This window comes from Saccopteryx leptura, chromosome 13 (assembly GCF_036850995.1).
Source record: "Saccopteryx leptura isolate mSacLep1 chromosome 13, mSacLep1_pri_phased_curated, whole genome shotgun sequence".
NCBI classification, from domain to species: domain Eukaryota; kingdom Metazoa; phylum Chordata; class Mammalia; order Chiroptera; family Emballonuridae; genus Saccopteryx; species Saccopteryx leptura.
In genome coordinates, this window is record NC_089515.1 from 6,786,151 (window position 1) to 6,804,339 (window position 18,189).

At 58.8% G+C, this 18,189-nt stretch overlaps 1 protein-coding gene across 7 annotated transcripts in view; it reads left to right on the forward strand.

Moving 5' to 3' along the window:
- Positions 1-18,189, forward strand: part of FAM53B (family with sequence similarity 53 member B) — a 107,093-nt gene that overhangs the window by 33,199 nt on the left and 55,705 nt on the right. For 6 of the 7 annotated variants that reach the window (XM_066355485.1, XM_066355490.1, XM_066355491.1 and 3 more), the window contains exons 2-3: positions 5,210-5,474; positions 13,634-13,688. In XM_066355485.1, the coding sequence (XP_066211582.1) occupies positions 5,397-5,474; positions 13,634-13,688 (133 nt within the window). In that variant the 5' untranslated portion in view covers positions 5,210-5,396. The remainder of the gene's footprint in view (positions 1-5,209; positions 5,475-13,633; positions 13,689-18,189) is intronic. The other variant, XM_066355486.1, reaches the window with a different exon arrangement.

Genomic DNA, 18,189 nt, shown 5'->3' on the forward strand with positions numbered 1-18,189 from the left:
ACCCCCTCCCACCCCACAACTCCTACTCCACACCTCCCACTCCACACCCCCCACTCCGCACCCCCCAATCCGCACCCCCTCCCACCCCACACCCCCTTCCACCCCACACCCCCTCCCACCCCACACCTCCTACTCCACACCTCCCACTCCACACCCCCCACTCCACACCCCCCACTCCACACCCCCCACTCCGCACCCCCTCCCACTCCACACCCCCTCCCACACCCTTGGCAACCACTAATCTAGTCTTCATTTCTATAATGTTATCATTTCAAGAATATTATGTAAATGGCTTCATGCAATCATTAACCTTTGGTGGCTGGTTTTCTCACTCAGCATAATTTCTCTTTGATGCTGAGTAGGATCCCATGGTATGCTTGTAGCACGATTGGCTTAACCACTCACCTGTGGAAGGACAGCGAGGTTGGTTCCTGGCTTTGGCTGTTAGGAATAAAGCTGTTAGGAAGGTTTCTCAGTCTGGGTTTTGTGGGACTAAGTTTGCGTTTCTCTGGGATAAACCCAAGCAGTGCCCTTGCTGGGTCGGATGGTAGATGCTTGCGTGGGCTTTTGAAGGATGCATTTGGGGTGGAGAGGCAGGTGGACACTGGCTGGAAGCACAGGCCTAGGACCTGGTTTAAACACAGACTCTCCAGTCTATAAAATAGGGATGGTTGAGCCTATCATGTAGCTGATGTGTATAACGTACCTGGTACACGGTAGGTGTTCAGTCGGTAGAAGCTGCTCTTAATACAAGTGAAGAAGAAAGTCCGCCAGGCAGGGGCTGTGCCCCAGAAATGGCCTTGCCCCCTGTGGGCTCCGGAGCACCTCCTTTTTAGGTTGGGTGGAACTGTGTACCCAGTAGTCCGTTCCAAAGGTCAAACCCCTGACTTCCTGAGAAGTCCCTGGCCCCGTTTTTGGACTGGGTTCCAAGTCTCTTCAGGGACACCGACATTCCCCAGGGAACTTGGCCACACCAAGGATCAAAGGATTCCCAGAGAATTCCAGCTCGCGCCAGGCTCTGCTGGTCTGGATTCATGTCACGGGGTCTGAGAAATGTGCCCGGACCATTTCAGATGTTGCTCGATTGAGCCTAATTCCAGCCGTGTATTGAGCTCTTACTGTATTCGAGGCACTGTGTTAGGCATGGCAAAGGGTCAGACACAGCCACTATCACAGGTCAGAGCGGCCAACTCTGGCCCCTTGGGGACCCCCGCCCTGTGGCCACGTGAGAAAGTAAGGCTTCATTCAGTCCGGCATTCAGAGCTCTGGGTCTGATTCGAATCTTGCCTTTCCAGCTCCTTGTCCTGCTGCTGCTCTCTCTCCGTGTCCCCTTTGCTCCAGCCACCAGTTGCTCACTGTCCCCCTACACACCTGGGTGGGGCAGGCCGCCACGCTTTCCTCACACGCTTTCCTCTGCTCAGGCGTCTCTCGTTCCTCTTGAAATCTTGCCTATTTTCTTTTTAATCAGAAAGGTACCGTGGGCACTGGGTGACCTATTCCAATAGCACGTAAGGCCTCCTCCTGCCCCAGCGCCCCGGTCCCTTCCTGAGGCCTCCGTGGCCGTGGGACTGTGCTGTAACCCTCTCTTGCTGTGTTCACTAAAGAGTATCTTGGCGAGTGTTCACATTGATACTGTTAAAATGGACTCGTTAAAACTGTGGTGAAGCCTGACCAGGCGGTGGCGCAGTGAATAGAGCGTCGGACTGGGATGCAGAGGACCCAGGTTCGAGACCCCGAGGTCGCCAGCTTGAGCGTGGGCTCATCAGGTTTGAGCAAGAGCCCACCAGCTTGAACCCAAGGTCGCTGGCTCCAGCAAGGGGTTGCTCGGTCTGCTGTAGCCCCACGGTCAAGGCACATATGAGAAAGCAATCAATGAACAACTAAGGTGTTGCAACGCGCAATGAAAAACTAATGATTGATGCCTCTCATCTCTCTGCGTTCCTGCCTGTCTGTCCCTCTCTCTGACTCACTCTCTGTCTCTGTAAAAAGAAAAAGAAAAAGAAAAAAAAAAAAACTGTGGTGAAGGCGACATGGTATTCCTGGTCTGCTTACCACTCTGCTCCAGTGTCCTCTTCCCTGCCTGCTGGTGGTCCGTGCAGCACCTGCGGTCACAGCACTCTCTTTCCTGGACCCTGAGGACTGGGGTTGTCCTGGGCCTCCTCTTCTTCTTCCTGTGTCCGCCATGTTTGCTGACCTCCTAGGTCCCAGGCACTCCGGTATTCACCGCCCATTATGACCTCGGCGAGCCCTGGTGTCCTGTAGGGGCTCCAATGGGGACAGAGCATTGAGAGCCAGGACACCTCCATCTGGCTTTGTGCTTGGTGCCTGGCCGCTGCATCGGAGGGGCTAACCTGTTTCCATGGCAATAGATGTCCACAGCATCGTTCTTACTGGCCACCTACTGTTTCACCAGAGGGATGGGCTGTAAGATAGCCAGTTCCCACTTGATGGAACTAAGCTCTGAAAAAATTTTGATGGCATTTCCCTTTAAAACATTTGAGAGGACAGATGCTTGGGTGTTCATCGCTGAGAGAGCGTCGTGCCCCAGAGGCTCCCTTGTGAAATGAGTGGCAGTCGCTTCTGTTAATTGGGCATTTCCTCAGATGAGCTGGGCTCCATTTTCACGGAGACAGTGATCATCTGAGGCAGCCGTGGCCGTCCCCATTGCACAGAGAGGGAGACTGAGTCTCAGAAAGTAAGTGATTTGGCAAAAGTCACTCAGTACATTTCAAGAGCTGGGATTTCAGCCTGACAAGGCCGTGGTATAGTGGATGGAATGTCGGACTGGGATGCAGAGGACCCAGGTTCGAAACCCGGAGATCACTGGCTTAATTAAGCGTGGGATCATCAACATGACCTCATGGTTGCTGGCTTGAGCCCAGGTTGATGGCTTGAGCAAGGGGTCACTCACTCTGCTATAGCCTCCCCCTCCAGTCAAGGCACATATGAGAAAGCAATCAATGAACTAAGGTGCCGCAACTACAAGCTGATGCTTCTTATTTCTCTCCCTTCCTGTCTGTTTGTCCCTACCTGTCCCTCTCCCTGTCTCTCTCTGTCTCTGTCACAAAAACAAAACAAAGAAACTGGGATTCCAATCCAGTTGTGCTCGGTTGGGACCTGGGCTTCTAACCACCGAACCCTCCTGCTCCTTTAGAGAAGAAGGAAATGGCAGATGGGTAGGTCACCTCACTGCAGCCTCAGGCCCTTGGCTGGCGGCCCCAGACGGGAATCACAGCTGCACCTAGAAAGATGGCCACCGTCAGGCCTCGCCTTCACCACCAGAGCAACACAAAGGGTCCCTTTGAAGGGACAGCCCAAGAGCACCCGTCTGGGCACTCTCCCGCCTTGGCTTGCTCCTGAGCCAAGTGTCCAGGGCCTGGCGGGCACTTCTGGCTTGGCTGTCTGGCCAGAGCTCGGGTGAGTGGTCTGAAATTCCTTCCTTGAGCAGATCACCCTTGGTCAGAACATGTCGCTTCTGGGTCAGTGTGGTGTTGGGACGGCGCAGGGTCTCCTGGCGGAGCTGGGAGTTGGCAGACTCCTCTGGGCCCCCCACCCCACCCCACCCCACCCCACCCCAAGCAGTCAGCCCTTTGACAGTGTATTGATTTCCCTCCTCCCGTCCCTGCTTTTGCACTTTGGATGAACCTTGTTTTCGAAGAACAGGGGAAGGTAATTGTCCAGTGCTTGCCAGCTGGCCCATAATTGAACAATTTTAGTAACACCCACGGTAAACTCTAATCGAAGTAAACAGGAAAATATGATTTACAACCTGGACGGCAAGTAAATTCCAGGGCGAAATTCATTTTTACACAGAGCATCGGATTCTAAAAGCATTTTCCTGCACCAAGCAGTCTGTTTCTCGTGACCGCGTAGGAGTGGCCTTTCTGTGGAGCTATGGCTCCTGTCATCACTTTTTTTTTTTTTTTTACTTTTTTTTTCTGTAGTTTTCTGAAGCCAGAAACAGGGAGAGACAGTCAGACAGACTCCTGCATGCGCCCGACCGGGATCCACCCGGCACGCCCACCAGGGGCGAAGCTCTGCCCACCAGGGGGCGATGCTCTGCCCCTCCGGGGCATCGCTCTGTTGCGACCAGAGCCACTCTAGCGCCTGGGGCAGAAGCCAAGGAGCCATCCCCAGCGCCCGGGCCATCTTTGCTCCAGTGGAGCCTCGGCTGCGGGAGGGGAAGAGAGAGACAGAGAGGAAGGAGGGGGGGAGGGGTGGAGAAGCAGATGGGCGCTTCTCCTGTGTGCCCTGGCCGGGAATCAAACCCGGGACTTCTGCACGCCAGGCCGACACTCTACCACTGAGCCAACCGGCCAGGGCCTTCTTTTTACTTTTTGGTGGTGATCTGCAGGTTCCTGGTATCCCTGGGACCTTCTTTGAAGGTGTCAGCACAGAGGGGTGGGATGGGGAGTGGGGTCAGAAAAGTTCACTGCGAAGGGACTTTTCCAAACCTGACCGGGAGGCCACGCTCGTGGCATTGGGTGGGCGACGAGGGTGGGCCGGGGGAAGTGTGACAGTTTGTGCCAGAAGGTGACGTGAGGAGGGTCCCAGTGCTGCCCGGGGCTCAGAGTGCTGTGGGCTGGCCCTGCCTGGGCCGTGACTTGCTTTGCCTCCTTCTGGGGAAGGGGACAAAGCTACAGAGGCCCCTGGGGTTGCAGGGTTGCAAATGCGCCATTGTGGACGTGGGGTGCTCCCAAGGGTAGGCGTTAGGTGCCTTGGCATGGACCCTCCTGAGCTGCCCAGTCACTTCTGTCCACAGCTGGGGGGCAGAAGCCCGGGGCACCTTGCTGACTGTGGGTCCCCTGGTGCTAGTTGGCTGCCCGAGTGCCAACGACTGGGTCGGTACATGTGCGACCCCCCCCCCAGCCCCGGGCGGGCAGACACTGAAGCTGTCTGCAGAGCCAGCTCCGTGTAAGATGTCACACGACTTGATGACACTTGGGGGACCGCAGAGTGTGAGACCCTGAGAGAGGTCGTGAAGGTGTCAGGTGGCTGAACTGAGATGCGTTGTTGTGCCCATCAGGGTGTTGGCTCTAGGGACCCTCCGGGGCCGGCATGCTGGGAGGAGACTTTTGAGAAGGTGATGCTGGCCTTCGGGGAGCCAGCAGCGGGGAGGCGGGTCCGGCCCGGAGGGGAGTGGGCAGCTCTCTCGGGGCCCTGCCCTTCCCCAGGCCTGAACCCCTTTGCCTTCCTTTTATCTTCCCAGGGAGCTGACCATACTGGGCCATTTCCAGCCAGAGCCCCACCCCGAGTGTGAGCAGCCGATGGGGTGCTATGTCCGCTGACCTGGGTCACCTGGGAGGTACCCGGGAGATCGCCTCTGCCCAGGTCCGCCCAGCGGAAGATGGCTCGCGCCCACCCTGGGACAGAGCCCAGCTCCTGAGGTCCTTACCATGGTGATGATCCTGAGCAAGACCCTCGACAGCCAGGGCACCGACTCCGTCACCTGCAGGACCTTCAACCCAGAGCTGGTAAGGACCTAGTGGACTTGGTTTCTCCGATGACCTCTCTGAGGCCCGACGTCCAGCTGGGGCTGTGGACTGAGTGTGCAGGCCTAGCAGACTGAGTGCAGAGTGCCCGAGAGCAGAACTCTGCGGGACGTTGCCAGCCAGGGCGGGGGTTGGGGCGGAGGAACCCAGAGCCTGGCTAAACGCTGCGAGAAGGAAGTAGCCGGCCTGGACCGGAGTCTTCCAGGGAGCGGGGAGGGACAGCCGGCACCTTGTCAATAATACTATGCATGGTTCTGCTGCCCCTGCCAGACTGAGACCCACATTCCTTCTGGTCTCCACCCGATAAGGGGAGGTGGCATCCGCCCCGAGATAAGGCCATACCTCCAAAGGGCGGGGCAGGGCAAGAGTGGGTGCCCCAGGAGTGTCAGGAGTGGGAGACCTTAGAGAAGGAAGGCACAGGCTGGTGGCCAACACAGTGGGCCGTGGTGACAGCTGCCCTCTGCCAGAGTTGTCCTCTGAACAAATGGCCTGGTGGGCTGGGCCAGAGAGGAGGACAGGCTGGCTGTCGGAGGGAGATCAGAACAGCTTCCCATCTGAGCCTGCAGCCCGCCTCCTTGGGGTGAGCAGGGCTACCCCTCCCTGCAGGAGCAGCAGGGACAAGTCCCATTCGGGCGGAAACACTCCTGCAGAGGGGATGGGACCAACCTCTGGACTCCCTGCAGCATCTGTGGGCAGCGAGGGGCTCGCTGTCTGCGGGCACCCCTCCTGGCACAGCCCCTCACAGCCCTGCAGGATCTCCCACATGGGCACCCTCGTGGGCTCCCTCCAGGGCCACTCTCCCGCAGTCAGGCTGGGAGCAGGCAGGTGGGGCTCTGGCCCCCGCCGGAGCTTTTGAAAGCCACCGAGACCTGTGTCCACTCTGCAGGCCTTCAGAGCACCTTGGGTGTGTCAGACCCCGGGCTGGATGCATGGCACAAGGATGAGTCAGGGCTCTGCCCATGACACTGCCTTTCCGACTTGCGTTTGCTATCTATCTCAGCATCCTCACTGATGCCGGCCTCTCTCGCCAGGGTTCTTGTGGGAACTGGTCCCCTGCTTCTGGCTCCTTCATCCTCTTCCCCACCCAGCAGCCAGAGAGAACGCAAGTCAGATCTGTCCTTCCTCTGCTCAGAACCTTCCACTGGCTTCCCCTGTGGGCCGAGCAAACGCACAGCCCTTCCTAGGATGTGCGACCCCCGCGTACTCTGGCCCCCGTGATCGCTCTGCTCAGGCTGCACTGGCTCCTTGCTCAAGCATAAACCTGTCTCAGGGCCTTTGCACGCTTCCCGTGACCAGGAAGACTCCCCCATAGCTGCATCCTCCCTCCTTTCCTTTCTTCTCTGGCCAGTCAGCCTAAATTTTAATTCCACTACGCCCCCTCCCCCCACCCCAGGCACTGAATACACACATTCTGTCCCCTTTCCCTGTTTCTTTTCCCTCCTGGGCACTTTCTAACTTTGAGTCTCATGTATTAAATGACTCCTGCACCAGAATGCGGGCTTCCTGAAGGCAAGGTGTTTTGTCTCTTTTGCTTGTTGCTGAACACCTGATGCCTGAAACCGGGCCTGGCAGGTGGCGGGCACGCCGCGGACGTTTGGAGAGGGACAGAGCGTGCGTTCCCACGGCCGGCTCTGCTCAGCTTGCCGTGGTGTGAGTGTCTCCGGCTGCCGCTCCGCCTCACGGCTGAGGTTGCCCTGTTTTCCGTTGTTGGTGGGTGTTTTCCTGCCGAGTCTGAGTAGCTCTGACCAGAAAGGAACGGCCTTCTCTGGGGTGAAGGCCTTCTCGAGGTCCCAGGGGAGGATCCCTGCTCTATTGGCCTCAGCAGCCTCTGCTGAACTTGGTCTCACCTCAGGGTGGACCTGGCTGGGGTTGGCTGTGGGCCCGAGGTCAGCTGAGCCGCCCTTCAGATAGACGTGCCCTGAGCTCCTGCCAGGGGAGTGCGGCCTCCCCGCCTGAGCCGGGAGAGGGGGGCTCATCTTCTCTGGAAAGGAAAGGAGAGCAAGTTGAGGGAAGCAAACGGGTGGTAGAGAGGGGCTTTGCTGCGGCCACTCCCGCTGCGTGACGGGTCAGGGTCGTCTTTTCTTCCCCGACACCCTTTCCCCTTCTTGGAACGTCATCGGCTGCTCCAGCCAAGCCCGCAACCACCCAGCACAGAGCTTTGCGCCCCCCCCCCCCCGTCCTTCTCTTCCCTCCCGTTGACTCCCAGGTGTGCAGGTCAGTTGCAGGGGCGGCCACCTTTGGCGAGGGTCTCTCAGGGTCAGCGTGCCGGCGCGCCCCAGGTTGTCGGCCTCAGCGCAGGCCTGGCCCCAGTCCTGGCTGTGCAGCGCAAGCCGAGCAGAGGGCAGGCAGGGAGCGCGCTGCGTCCAGCAGCCCGGGAGGGGGAGCGTGGGCTGTGCCGGCTTGGAGAGTTCCCTTCCTGCCCTAGAGCCCTCTGCACCCTGTGGAGCAGCAGGGGTGCGTCTGCCTCTGCCCTGTTACACTGATAGGAAACTGCGGCTCCGCTCCAGAGCCCAGGGGACAGGGAAGGCTGGGGCGGGGCGGGGCCTGGGTCACACAGCTGTGAACCGGGTGCCAGGATGCAGCCTTCCCGCCCAGTCCCGTGTCTTTGCATCGGAGACCGGCATGCACGCCTCGGCCCTGCTCCTGAGGCTGCGGTCCCCCCAGCACTTCGCCGGGCCTCCTGGCGTCAGGCACTGACTAACCAACCAAGGAGAGCCCCCGAGTGGTGGTCTCAGCCTGGTGATGACATCCGCGAGACGGATGGGAGAGCGTGCCTGGAGTGGCCAGCGAGAGGGAGAGGAAGTTAGTAGGCCTTTGCTTCAGCTTCCTAAGCGGGTAACGTCGCCCTCACGTCTGTACCATCAAGATAATAACAGGAAAGATGGAGAAGCCGGCTTCTTTTGTTCTCTGATCAGACCAGGAAGGTCATAGTCGTGGACAGTTAAGGTTAAAAAGACAACAGCCCACCACGTTGAAACACCATGGCCCACTTTGGAATTATAGGAGCAGGTCCCAGAGGCACAGCAGAGAGGAGAGACAGCCTAACACTGCAGGTGACAGTCACCTGGGGGGCCTTGGAAACGCCGGGTGGGGAGGGGCCTGTAGGAGCCTCCTTTGGGGCCTGGCCAGCCCCCTCCCTGTCCTCCTCAGAGGCTGTTTAAAATGTTCTTGTTCCCCATTTTCTAAAAACCAAATGCTGGTGACAGTGTGACTGCCCCCACTGCCGGAGAGAGAGATGAAGGCAAACAGAAGCAACGAAGGACAAAGCGCTCACCATCTTGCCTTTGCCCTGGGAGAGGTGGCCAGGGCCCTGCCGTGCCCCAGGCAGGCTTGGCGCGCACGGAGGGCGGCGATGACCACGCGGTTCCCCTCTCCCCCACTCCGCCACTTTCCTCTGCCCAGTGGTGGGCTCTTCCTTCTCGTGTTCTAACATGAGCTGCTGCTGCTGGCAGGCCGCCCAGATGGGTGACCTCAGGGGACAGTGTTCCCCCAGCTCCTTCCTGCACGCCCACACTCAGGCCGGGCTGGGTCTCTCTCTGCAGAGTGACCCTCTTCCCTGGCCAGGCCCAGCCCCCTTCCCCCCCCCCACAAGTTTCCCAGCCCCCTCTGCAGTCTGGGGGCCAGAGGGCGCGGAGGCGCTCTGCTCGCTCGCTCCGGGACGGAGGGCGGTGTGTGCTCCAGGTGGTTCCCACGCAGCCACCACTCTGGTTTGGGGAGCGGGCCCTTTCTTCTGTGCTTGTCAGATCAGGAAGTCAAGGCTAAGCTTAGACTCGCTCAGTTGGAAGAATGACAGTGTCAGGCCTTGTGCCCAGCTGCCTGGGCTCCGAGGGTCTTCCTGTTCCCGGTGGCCCAGCATTGGCATCGGGCTCAGCAGCCCCTGCCAGGATCCCTGGCAGGCCACAGGCTGGCCTGAAGTTTGAACACAGGAGAGCAGGGTTCGAGGCAGTTCGATGCCTTTCCCCTGGGAGAGCAGGGACACCAAGGGGTCCTGTGCCTGAGCCCCCCCAGAGCCTGGGGAGCCCGGGCCCCCCATTGCGCCTCCGTTCCCATCTGTGAGAGCCTCCACCCAAGGGCGCTGCTCCTTTCTCGGCTTCCTTTCTCCTGGGACCTGCCTCCCTCCTGCTTTCCAGGGCCGTGGGCTCCACGTGTCCCCCTCACGTGCGTGAGTGTGAACGTGGCCGTGGGGCACTGGGGTTCCATGACGCTCACGGCATCGGGAGAAGGACAGAGTGACGTGAGTGCGCTTGTCCTCCTGCCAGCTGTCTGCAGGAGACGGGAAGGAGCGTGAAGTCGGGCAGAGATGAGCTCTGCCGGTTTCTGTCTGAGTTAGTTCCTCGTTCAAGAGAGACCTACGCTGTGTCTCGACTGAAGTCAGGGCGTGGCCAGAGACCTGGCTCAGTGTGATTGGCAGCCTTCGTCTTCCCCGTGGAGGATCTGACTCCAGAACCTGCTCTGAGGACCTAAGGAGTCGCACGGAGACCAGGCTCTGCCCTGAGGGTGGCTCGGGGACAGACGCTTCCCACTGGGAGAGCTCCCAGTGGGACCGGGCTCACTGCTCTGTGTCACTGTCACTGTCACTGTGGACACCGGCCAGGCCTGGTCGTGCACGTCTGTACGCACACCGCGTGTCCTGTGAAATGTCAGCGGGCGAGTCCCCCCAGGGCCCATGGGGTCTTGTCACCTGGTGACCGGCTCACCCTCCCCGCGGTGGGTGCAGAGGTTCCTGAGGGGTTAGAGGCCGGCTGCAGAGTGACACACGCCGGTGGGAATTCCATCACATCCTGGGTATACTGGGAATAAATCCGCTCTGGACAACCAGGAGCCCAGTGGGAACGTCGGCGTTGGGTCCCGGGAGCCTGCCGTGGTCAGGAAGGGCCAGGGCCCGACTCCCTGGGAAGCTGTCGGGTTGTGCCGTTCTGTCGTGCCCACCGCTGGCCCAGCCTCAGACAGGGCTCAGAAAGCCAGGTGGGGCCCCTGCTCCCATCTTTCTTTTCTTTAGCTGCCCCAACAGGAGGCCCAAAGCCCAGGGGGCGGTGGTCAGCCCATGACTCTTTCGGGCCTTCTAGTGGGCCTTAAAGTCGCCCCTCTCCTTCTTGTCAGTCAGCATTTCTTCGGGATTATGTTGATGGGCATTCTCTGCACACGCAACCCGGTTGAACTGACTTGACCTTCATAAAGAGGAAGAAGGGAAAAGAAAGAGGAAAACGCTGCATTTTGTAAAAAAAAGAAAAAGGACCTAAAAAACTCCAAAAAACTACACTGCACAATAAATATCCTTTTGGTTGAGCAGGATTAACTGAGAGCTCTTCCCTCGTGGTTCTGCAGACCTCTGCTCACACGTCACTGTGGCCCTTCCTCAAGTCGCTGAGCCATGGCTTACATCACCCGTAGCCACTTGAAGTTCGGCACGAAGTCGGCCAGGGCTCCTCTGGTGTCAGTAACAGCCGGAGATGTCGGCTGCCTTGCACCAGAAGAGAGTTCACTAGCGTTCTGGGAGAGAGCCGCAGGGCTGCAGAAGGGCTGGAGAGCAAAGCCACAGCGAGGGCAGGGACGGTGCAGCTCAGAGGTGCCCCTGGCAGGTGGCGGGTGTTCCGACCGGGTGAACCGGCCCCAGCACCCGCTTGGTCCAGTAGTCAGAACCCCAGAGCCAGTGGGGAGTGTCTGGTCATCTACACTCATGTCCTGTGCCCACCCTATGCCACAGGAGGTCGAGGCACCGTCCTGCCTTGATCTGTGCAGCGAGGGAGGGGAGGAGCCCTCGTGCAGAACTGGGGTGCTGTTAGCAGAAGAAACGGACTGCACAGCTAGTCCGTGCAGTGTCACGTGCTCGATGAGGGGACCAGGAGTGGGGCTCCCCTAGAACAGGGGAGCTGGGGAAGGGGTTCCTTCAAGTTGTCGAATCTCAGTGTTCGCTGTCACTGGCCCTTCCTGCCCTTGGGGGCAGAGTCAGGGGTCGCATGAGGAGCCCGGGCCGACCTGGGAGATGGCTCTGCAGCAAATGCAGACACATCCTTGCTGAGCAGATGAGACAAGGAGCGAGTGAAGGCCCAGGGAGCCCCTGAGTGCCGGCCCAGCAGCTCTGGCCCCCACGCACGTGCCCACATTCCCCGGGAGGGCCCCGAGGTGCCCCTCTGCCTGGAACACAGCTGAGTGGCAGGGGAAGGCCAGTGAGTAGGAATGTGACGGCGGCCAGGTCACCGTTTGCTTCTTGCTGTTGTCTGTGGACCCTGAGCCCTCCTCAGCGGCCCCTGCGCCCCAGTGCAGCCCACAGGCCGCTGCGGGCTTCTCGGCCTCTCTTCTGCTTTCCCCAGCCCGATCTTGGCTTGTGCTCCTGGGGGCCCTCAGCCTGGGAAGGTTTGCCCCCCACGCCACCAAGGCGGGGGTGGGGTGGGGCTGAGTTTCCCTACTGGGGGTTTGCTCTGTGCCAGGATGGTCCTGTGGTGTTGGAGCTGTCTCCTCTGGCTGGCAGTGCCCGGGGCATTGGCCAAGCCCAGCTTCTCCCTGTCTGAACCCTGCAGGGCTCTTGAGTTTGTCACCTGCTCTCCATTCAGTGACTGTGGTGTGAGCTTTCAGTGAGCATCCTGCTGTGTCACCTGAGCTGGGGGGGTGGGAGGCAGACAGAGGCGACTCTGCCCGATGGCTGTACGCGGGGTGGCGAAGTCACTGGAGTCCGGGGCGGTGACCAGTCTTGAGGCTATGAGAGGGGTTCTAAGTGGAGGAGGGGGCACTGGGGGACTGCCTGTCCCATTTCACTCCTTGTAAGCTCCCCCTGGTCTTTTAGCACCAGCTCTAGTGTCACCCCCAGGAAGCTAGCCTGGACCCCCAGCACCGACAGTCTGGGTCACCTCTCCTCCAGTCCCCGCTCTCTCTGTAGCGTCATGGTTTGCCTGTGGGACTGTGACTTCCATGAAATATGAGCTTCCTGTGGGCCAAGGCGGGCATCCTTTACCTCTGTGCCCTGGCTGGTCAGGGTGGGCCCTTAGTAACCTGATTGGATGACCGCATATCTGACTGAGGGCAAAGGTCCCTGAATGGGGGCAGCTGGGGACGGGTGGGGAGCTGGTGCCAGGTGCCTGCCACCCCCATTATCTGGGTGGGCCAGGTGTGCCTAGTTGGCTCCACCCTCATCCTTCCAGGCCTTAAAAGAGCCAGTGCCTGGGTTCCCCTTGGAAATCAGAGCCCTACACAGAGGCTGCAGAGCTGAGAGCGTTTATCACAGTCACATGATCAACCCTCAGCACAGCCTGCACCTCCATAATTACTAGTACAGATTTGTGGATGAGTGGACGAATGAATGAACTTGGGAATACTCGACCAGACCCTTCTCTCTGCAGCCATGATAGGCCCAGTCTCCTCCTCCCTGGAGGTCAGAACGGCCTCCTGACTTGGGTCTGTACCAGCTCAAGGAACCCCGGGATGTTCCCACCTCAGGGTTCCGTGTCACCGCCGAGCACGTGCCCAGACTGGGCCCCTGCTAGGCCTCACGGGCCTGCTCTTCTGCCGATGGCCACAGCATGCTGCTGGGGCTGGGCGCGGGGCTGGGGAAGACGCAGAGGCCCCCAGAGAGGCCCCCGGTGGGAAGGGAGGCCGTTGTGGGAACATGAGGCCAGGCAGCCCAGAAGCCACCGCTGTCTGTTGAGAGCAGTGACAACCTTTGAGTTTCCGTTTCAGTTCAGAGAGGACGCCCGGGGGCGGCAGAGGGTTTGTGCCCTTTGGGTGAGGTCCTTCCTGCCACTGTGAGAGGTCGCCTCCCCCCCCAGCCTGGGCTGTGGGGAGGCCTCGCTTCGGCCCAGCTTGGTGAACTGTGCCCCTCACACCTCCTCCCACTCCCTCCTCCGCAGCACTCCCGTGGAAAAGTCCCCAGTGTCAGAAGTCATGGGGCTTTCTTGCGGGTTTTTGAAGCCCATTAACTAGAAGGACTCCATAACTCACTAGGGTTTCGGAACAAGAGTGGCGGGCCTCATTCCGGGCAGCTCTGGTCTCTCTGGGACGGCTTCTCTCTCCTTTTGCTAATCCGACGTCGGCCAAAGGCAGTGGCCCCTTTAATTGTGACTTTTAGCAAGGAAGGGATCAGTGCAGGGTCATGTGCAGACGTGCTTCTTATGACTCGAAGAGTGAATAGCTTTTCTGGTTGTTTTCAGCACACGCCAGAGAAGATGAGTCACGGACCGACACTGTTCTCTTGTGGAGTTATGGGTGAGTAACCAAGGCGGCTGGGGCCGTCCTTCCCTAGGCCTCCCCCCAGGGCCCGAGTCCTCCAGGTGAGACCCTGAAGCACTCTCAGGACACAGGCACGCAGAGCAGCTGTGGGGACTCTCTTTCTGTGCCTTCTCTTGTCACTGTTTTGGTCCTAGCGGTGCGGGGGGTTGCTGGGTCAGGGGCCCGTGTGCGATTGACAGATGTAATTCCAGCCACAACGCTGAGCGTTTCTGTCTGGTTATTAAAGTAACCACATCCATTTGTCGAATTCAGAAAATGCAGCGTAGTGTATAGTGTAAGATAAAGACTTCCCATAGCGCCCCCCACCCCCCTACCCAGTGATAACTACCGTTACGTGTTAGTGTGTTTTTCATTATGTTCTTTGCATTTCCCCCCCTAGCCAAGTCTATGACGAACATATGGTGACATAAAACGATACACCAAAAAATATATATATATGTATATATTTCTTAATGCTTTCCTCAGTAATGTTTGACATCATTGCCCCCCAGCATTAACATTGTCCATTCTATGCATTTTAATGAGTTGGTGGTAGCACATTGTGTGGATTTATCAACACGTGTTTAATGATTGAACTGTTCCTCGGTTGTTGGGTGGAAAGGTGTTTTGTTTGCTGTTGTTATGAACAGTGACTAAGTGAGCTTTGTCTGCCTCTTGGATTATTCCTCAGGGCAGTTCCCTTCCTACTGCGACATGCTGCTTATCCGGAAAGGGTGCCTGGGTCCCCTGTTCTCACGCAGGTGTGCATGAGTACTGTTCTTGCCAGGGGGCCGGAAAGGTGACCGTATTGACTGTTGATTTCTCCTGCTCCAGATGATTGAGCCCCGTTTCTCCTCTTCCCTGCTGGTGGGGACACCTTGACAATGAGTGTCTGTCTGCCTTGAGGCAGCACCTGAGGCAGGGGTCCCCAAACTATGGCCACATGCGGCCCCTTGAGGCCATTTATCCAGCCCCTGCCACACTTCTGGAAGGGGCATCTTTTTTTTTTTCCGTACTTTTCTGAAGCTGGAAATGGGGAGACAGACAGACTCCCGCATGCGCCCGACCGGAATCCACCTGGCACGCACACCAGGGGGCGATGCTCTGCCCTTCTGGGGCATTGCTCTGTCGCGACCAGAGCCACTCTAGCGCCTGGGGCAGAGGCCAAGGAGCCATCCCCAGCACCCGGGCCATCTTTGCTCCAATGGAGCTTCGGCTGCGGGAGGGGAAGAGAGAGACAGAGAGGAAGGAGAGGGGGAGGGGTGGAGAAGCAGATGGGCGCCTATCCTGTGTGCCCTGGCCAGGAATCGAACCTGGGACTCCTGCACACCAGGCCGACGCTCTACCACTGAGCCAACCGGCCAGGGCTGGGGCACCTCTCTTATTGGTGGTCAGTGAGAGGAGCATAGTTCTCATTGAAATACTGGTCAGTTTGTTGATTTAAATTTACTTGTTCTTTATTTTAAATATTGTATTTGTTCCTGTTTTGTTTTTTTACTTTAAAATAAGATATGTGCAGTGTGCATAGGGATTTGTTCATAGTTTTTTTATAGTCTGGCCCTCCAACGGTCTGAGGGACAGTGAACTGGCCCCCTGTGTAAAAAGTTTGGGGACCCCTGACCTGAGGCTTCCACCTCAGCTCACTGCCGCAGGCTTTCAGGTTTCAAGTGTGTCTTTGCGGGATCCCAACAAGCCTCCTGGCCTCTTTCTCAGCCTCTCCCTCGGGGCACAGTGTACCTGCTTCTTCAGACTCGATTCCCGAGGGCGGGATGATGATGGTGGGGGCCCTGTCGCCATGAGTGGGGTGCCAGGCCACGCCCCTTCCCCGAGGGAACGGCAGCTGCAGGCGCTCTCCTTTCACATGTGGGGGACCAGGGCCTGGCAGGGTGAGCCCCAGGTGCCTTGGTGGGCAGAGTTGGACCCGGGACGGGGGAGAAGGAAGATTGTTTTCATCTCGGTCGCGAGCCACCACTTGGAGGAGGAGCCCAGGCATTGGTCTCGGTGCTGCCACTAGGGGAAATGGAAGCTGGGAGCTCACCTGGCCTTGGTTTACCTGTGGGACACCCTTCTGAGGTCTGTCCCCACACGGGGCTTGATTGAACACCTCACTTGTGGTTGACAGCTTTCAGCAAACCCTCAGCGATCCCGCCACGTGGCCCAGAAGCCTGCTTCACCTGGGCCGGGCTCACCGTGGAGCTATAGTTGAGCCGGCTTCTTCCTTCACGGCCAGGGGGGAGAGAGGTTCCTGGCCCAGCCCGGCCTGGACTTTAGCTCTGAACCGGGTCAGACTAGTAAACTGGGGCGTGGAGAGGTTGGTCTTTATCTCCAGGCATTCCTGACCTTTGCACAGAACGTGTCCTATAACAAGGTGGCACTCCTGTGGGCTTGTGATGGGCAGTGTTGGCTCCGAACTGCTTACCATTCTCAGCCTCCTTTTGCTCGTCCGTGAAATGGGTGTCCTGAGAGCACTGGCCTGTGGGCTTGCCAGAGACTGTGAGATGGTGTTTGTAAGCACGAGCAGTCTGTGAGTGACAGCTGATGAGGGGCTAAGACCTGATGTGAGCACCCCGCCCCCTGCCACGCCCAAACAGAGGGACCACTTCGGTTTTCTTGCAGAGGGGCTGTAGGTGAGCCAGTTGCTCTTTGTGGGGGAAGTCCCTCAGGCCCAGGGACCAAGGAAGAGGCCCTGAGGACAGTCACATGGAGAGAGGCTCTCCTTCTAGACTGCCCAGCGGGGCCTGTCTGAGCTTGTGGAGGCCTCTCTCCGGCCCAGGGCCTCCAGGAAGGCCTGAGCCACGGCTTCTGCAGCCTCTTGTTTGCAGAGTAGCTCCCGAGGGTCTGTCACTCACGGGCCCTGTTTTGCTCCTGCTCTGCAGCCTGGCTCCAGGGCACTGCCAGGCTCCCGAGGGGCAGCTGAGGGCAGCGAGGCTGGCAGGCGTCGGTGGGGTTCCCTTGCCTTTTTCCTCAGTGTCTCTCTCTCCCTCCCACGTGCTGATCTTTCTGTTGCTCAGCCCCTCCTTGGTTCAAGAAGCCTGACCCATCTGACAGCACACATTCCGAGGCTTTGTGTTCATTTCAGTGGTTTGTCCTAGTAGGTAGTTATCGAGTGGCTGCTACCAGTCAGGCGCTTGGCGCAGGGAGAGAGCAAAGCAGCCCTCAGGGCTGTGGGCAGATCGGCCCATCTTCCTGAGCCTGGGTCTCCTCATCTTGCGGATTGCAGGTGTTTGTAGGGTTCAAAGAGCCAGCAGCCCACAGGAGGTCTTGGCTCAGTCCTCCCCGCCTCTTTTTTCCGGCCCTTGCGGAGGTGGGAATGTCAGCAGTCCTGGGCCTGTGTGCTGGTGGACACTCAGGTGACCGCTCTTGCCCATCTTCCCTGTGATGGAGGAGTTTTGGCCTCACTCTGCGCCGCCAGCCAGGAAGGCATCCCAGGGAGTGAGATTTCGTCTTAGGCGTGCCTCCTTCCCAACAGCAGGGAGGAGAACTCCCCGTGGGTCCAGCCAGACTTTTCAAGAGGATTTTAGGCTCTCCCAGGGCTGGACAATGCTCAGCAAAGATAAAATGTCACATTATTTTAATCAGCACACCCCCTGCCTGTCTCCTGGAGATAAAGAACTCGTGTTCTGGCCCCGATCAGTGGAAGTCTCCCATGAGAGCTGGGGACAGCCTGGCCCTGGGACTTGATCACCCCCCCCCCCCCCCCGTAGCCCCCACGCAGGGTCCTAGCTGGAAGCCAGTACAAGTTCGAGTTTTATAAATGTTCTTAAGAGAATCCAGGCAGGCACGTCTGGGTGGGGAGGAGGGCCTGTTTGCTTCCTCTTGAAAAGCCGTCCTTCCCAGTGCCCTTCCCAGTGGCCCGGCCTCCTCCGCGCCCACTTAGATAAAGTGCCTGACTAATACCGTCCAGTGCTCACAACCTTGTGTTTTTTGAGTTTTTTAGTACGTACTTCACTCTTTGTTTTTGTGCATTTGATAACAGGCCCCTCCCCATCTTTGTGTCCCCACCCCCACCCCCCAAATTTTGGGAACTTGATACAAAAAAGTGGTTTTGTGCTTTTGCAGAGTGAGTGGCGGAGAGAACAAAGATGGGCGAGGTGCCGGTGGGGGAGGCGGAGGCGGCGCGGAGCCCAGGGCCTGTCACTGCCGCCGCGGGGGCTCCTGCCAGCAGAGACCGGGTTTGGCCTCTTGGTTCCCTTGGTCACCTCCCAGACCGTCCTCAGCGCACACCTTCTGGGCAGAGCCGGGGTCACCTCTGCGGACGGCCCTTGTGGGGAGGAGCTGTGTGCATGGCCGGTTCTGGTGTTTTTGACACAGGAAAGCTTGGTCAGGTGGCAGCTTCGTGGGGGTGGCCCAACCACAGGTCAGCAGGCCCAGCAGGCGGGCCAGCCCCTGCGGCTGGCCAAGGTGTCTGGTGGAAGCAGGAGGGCTTGGCCGCGCCCGGGAGGAGCACTCTGCAAGGAGAGGCTGGGACTGCCAGGAACCCTCAGTGCCTGGCCCCCTC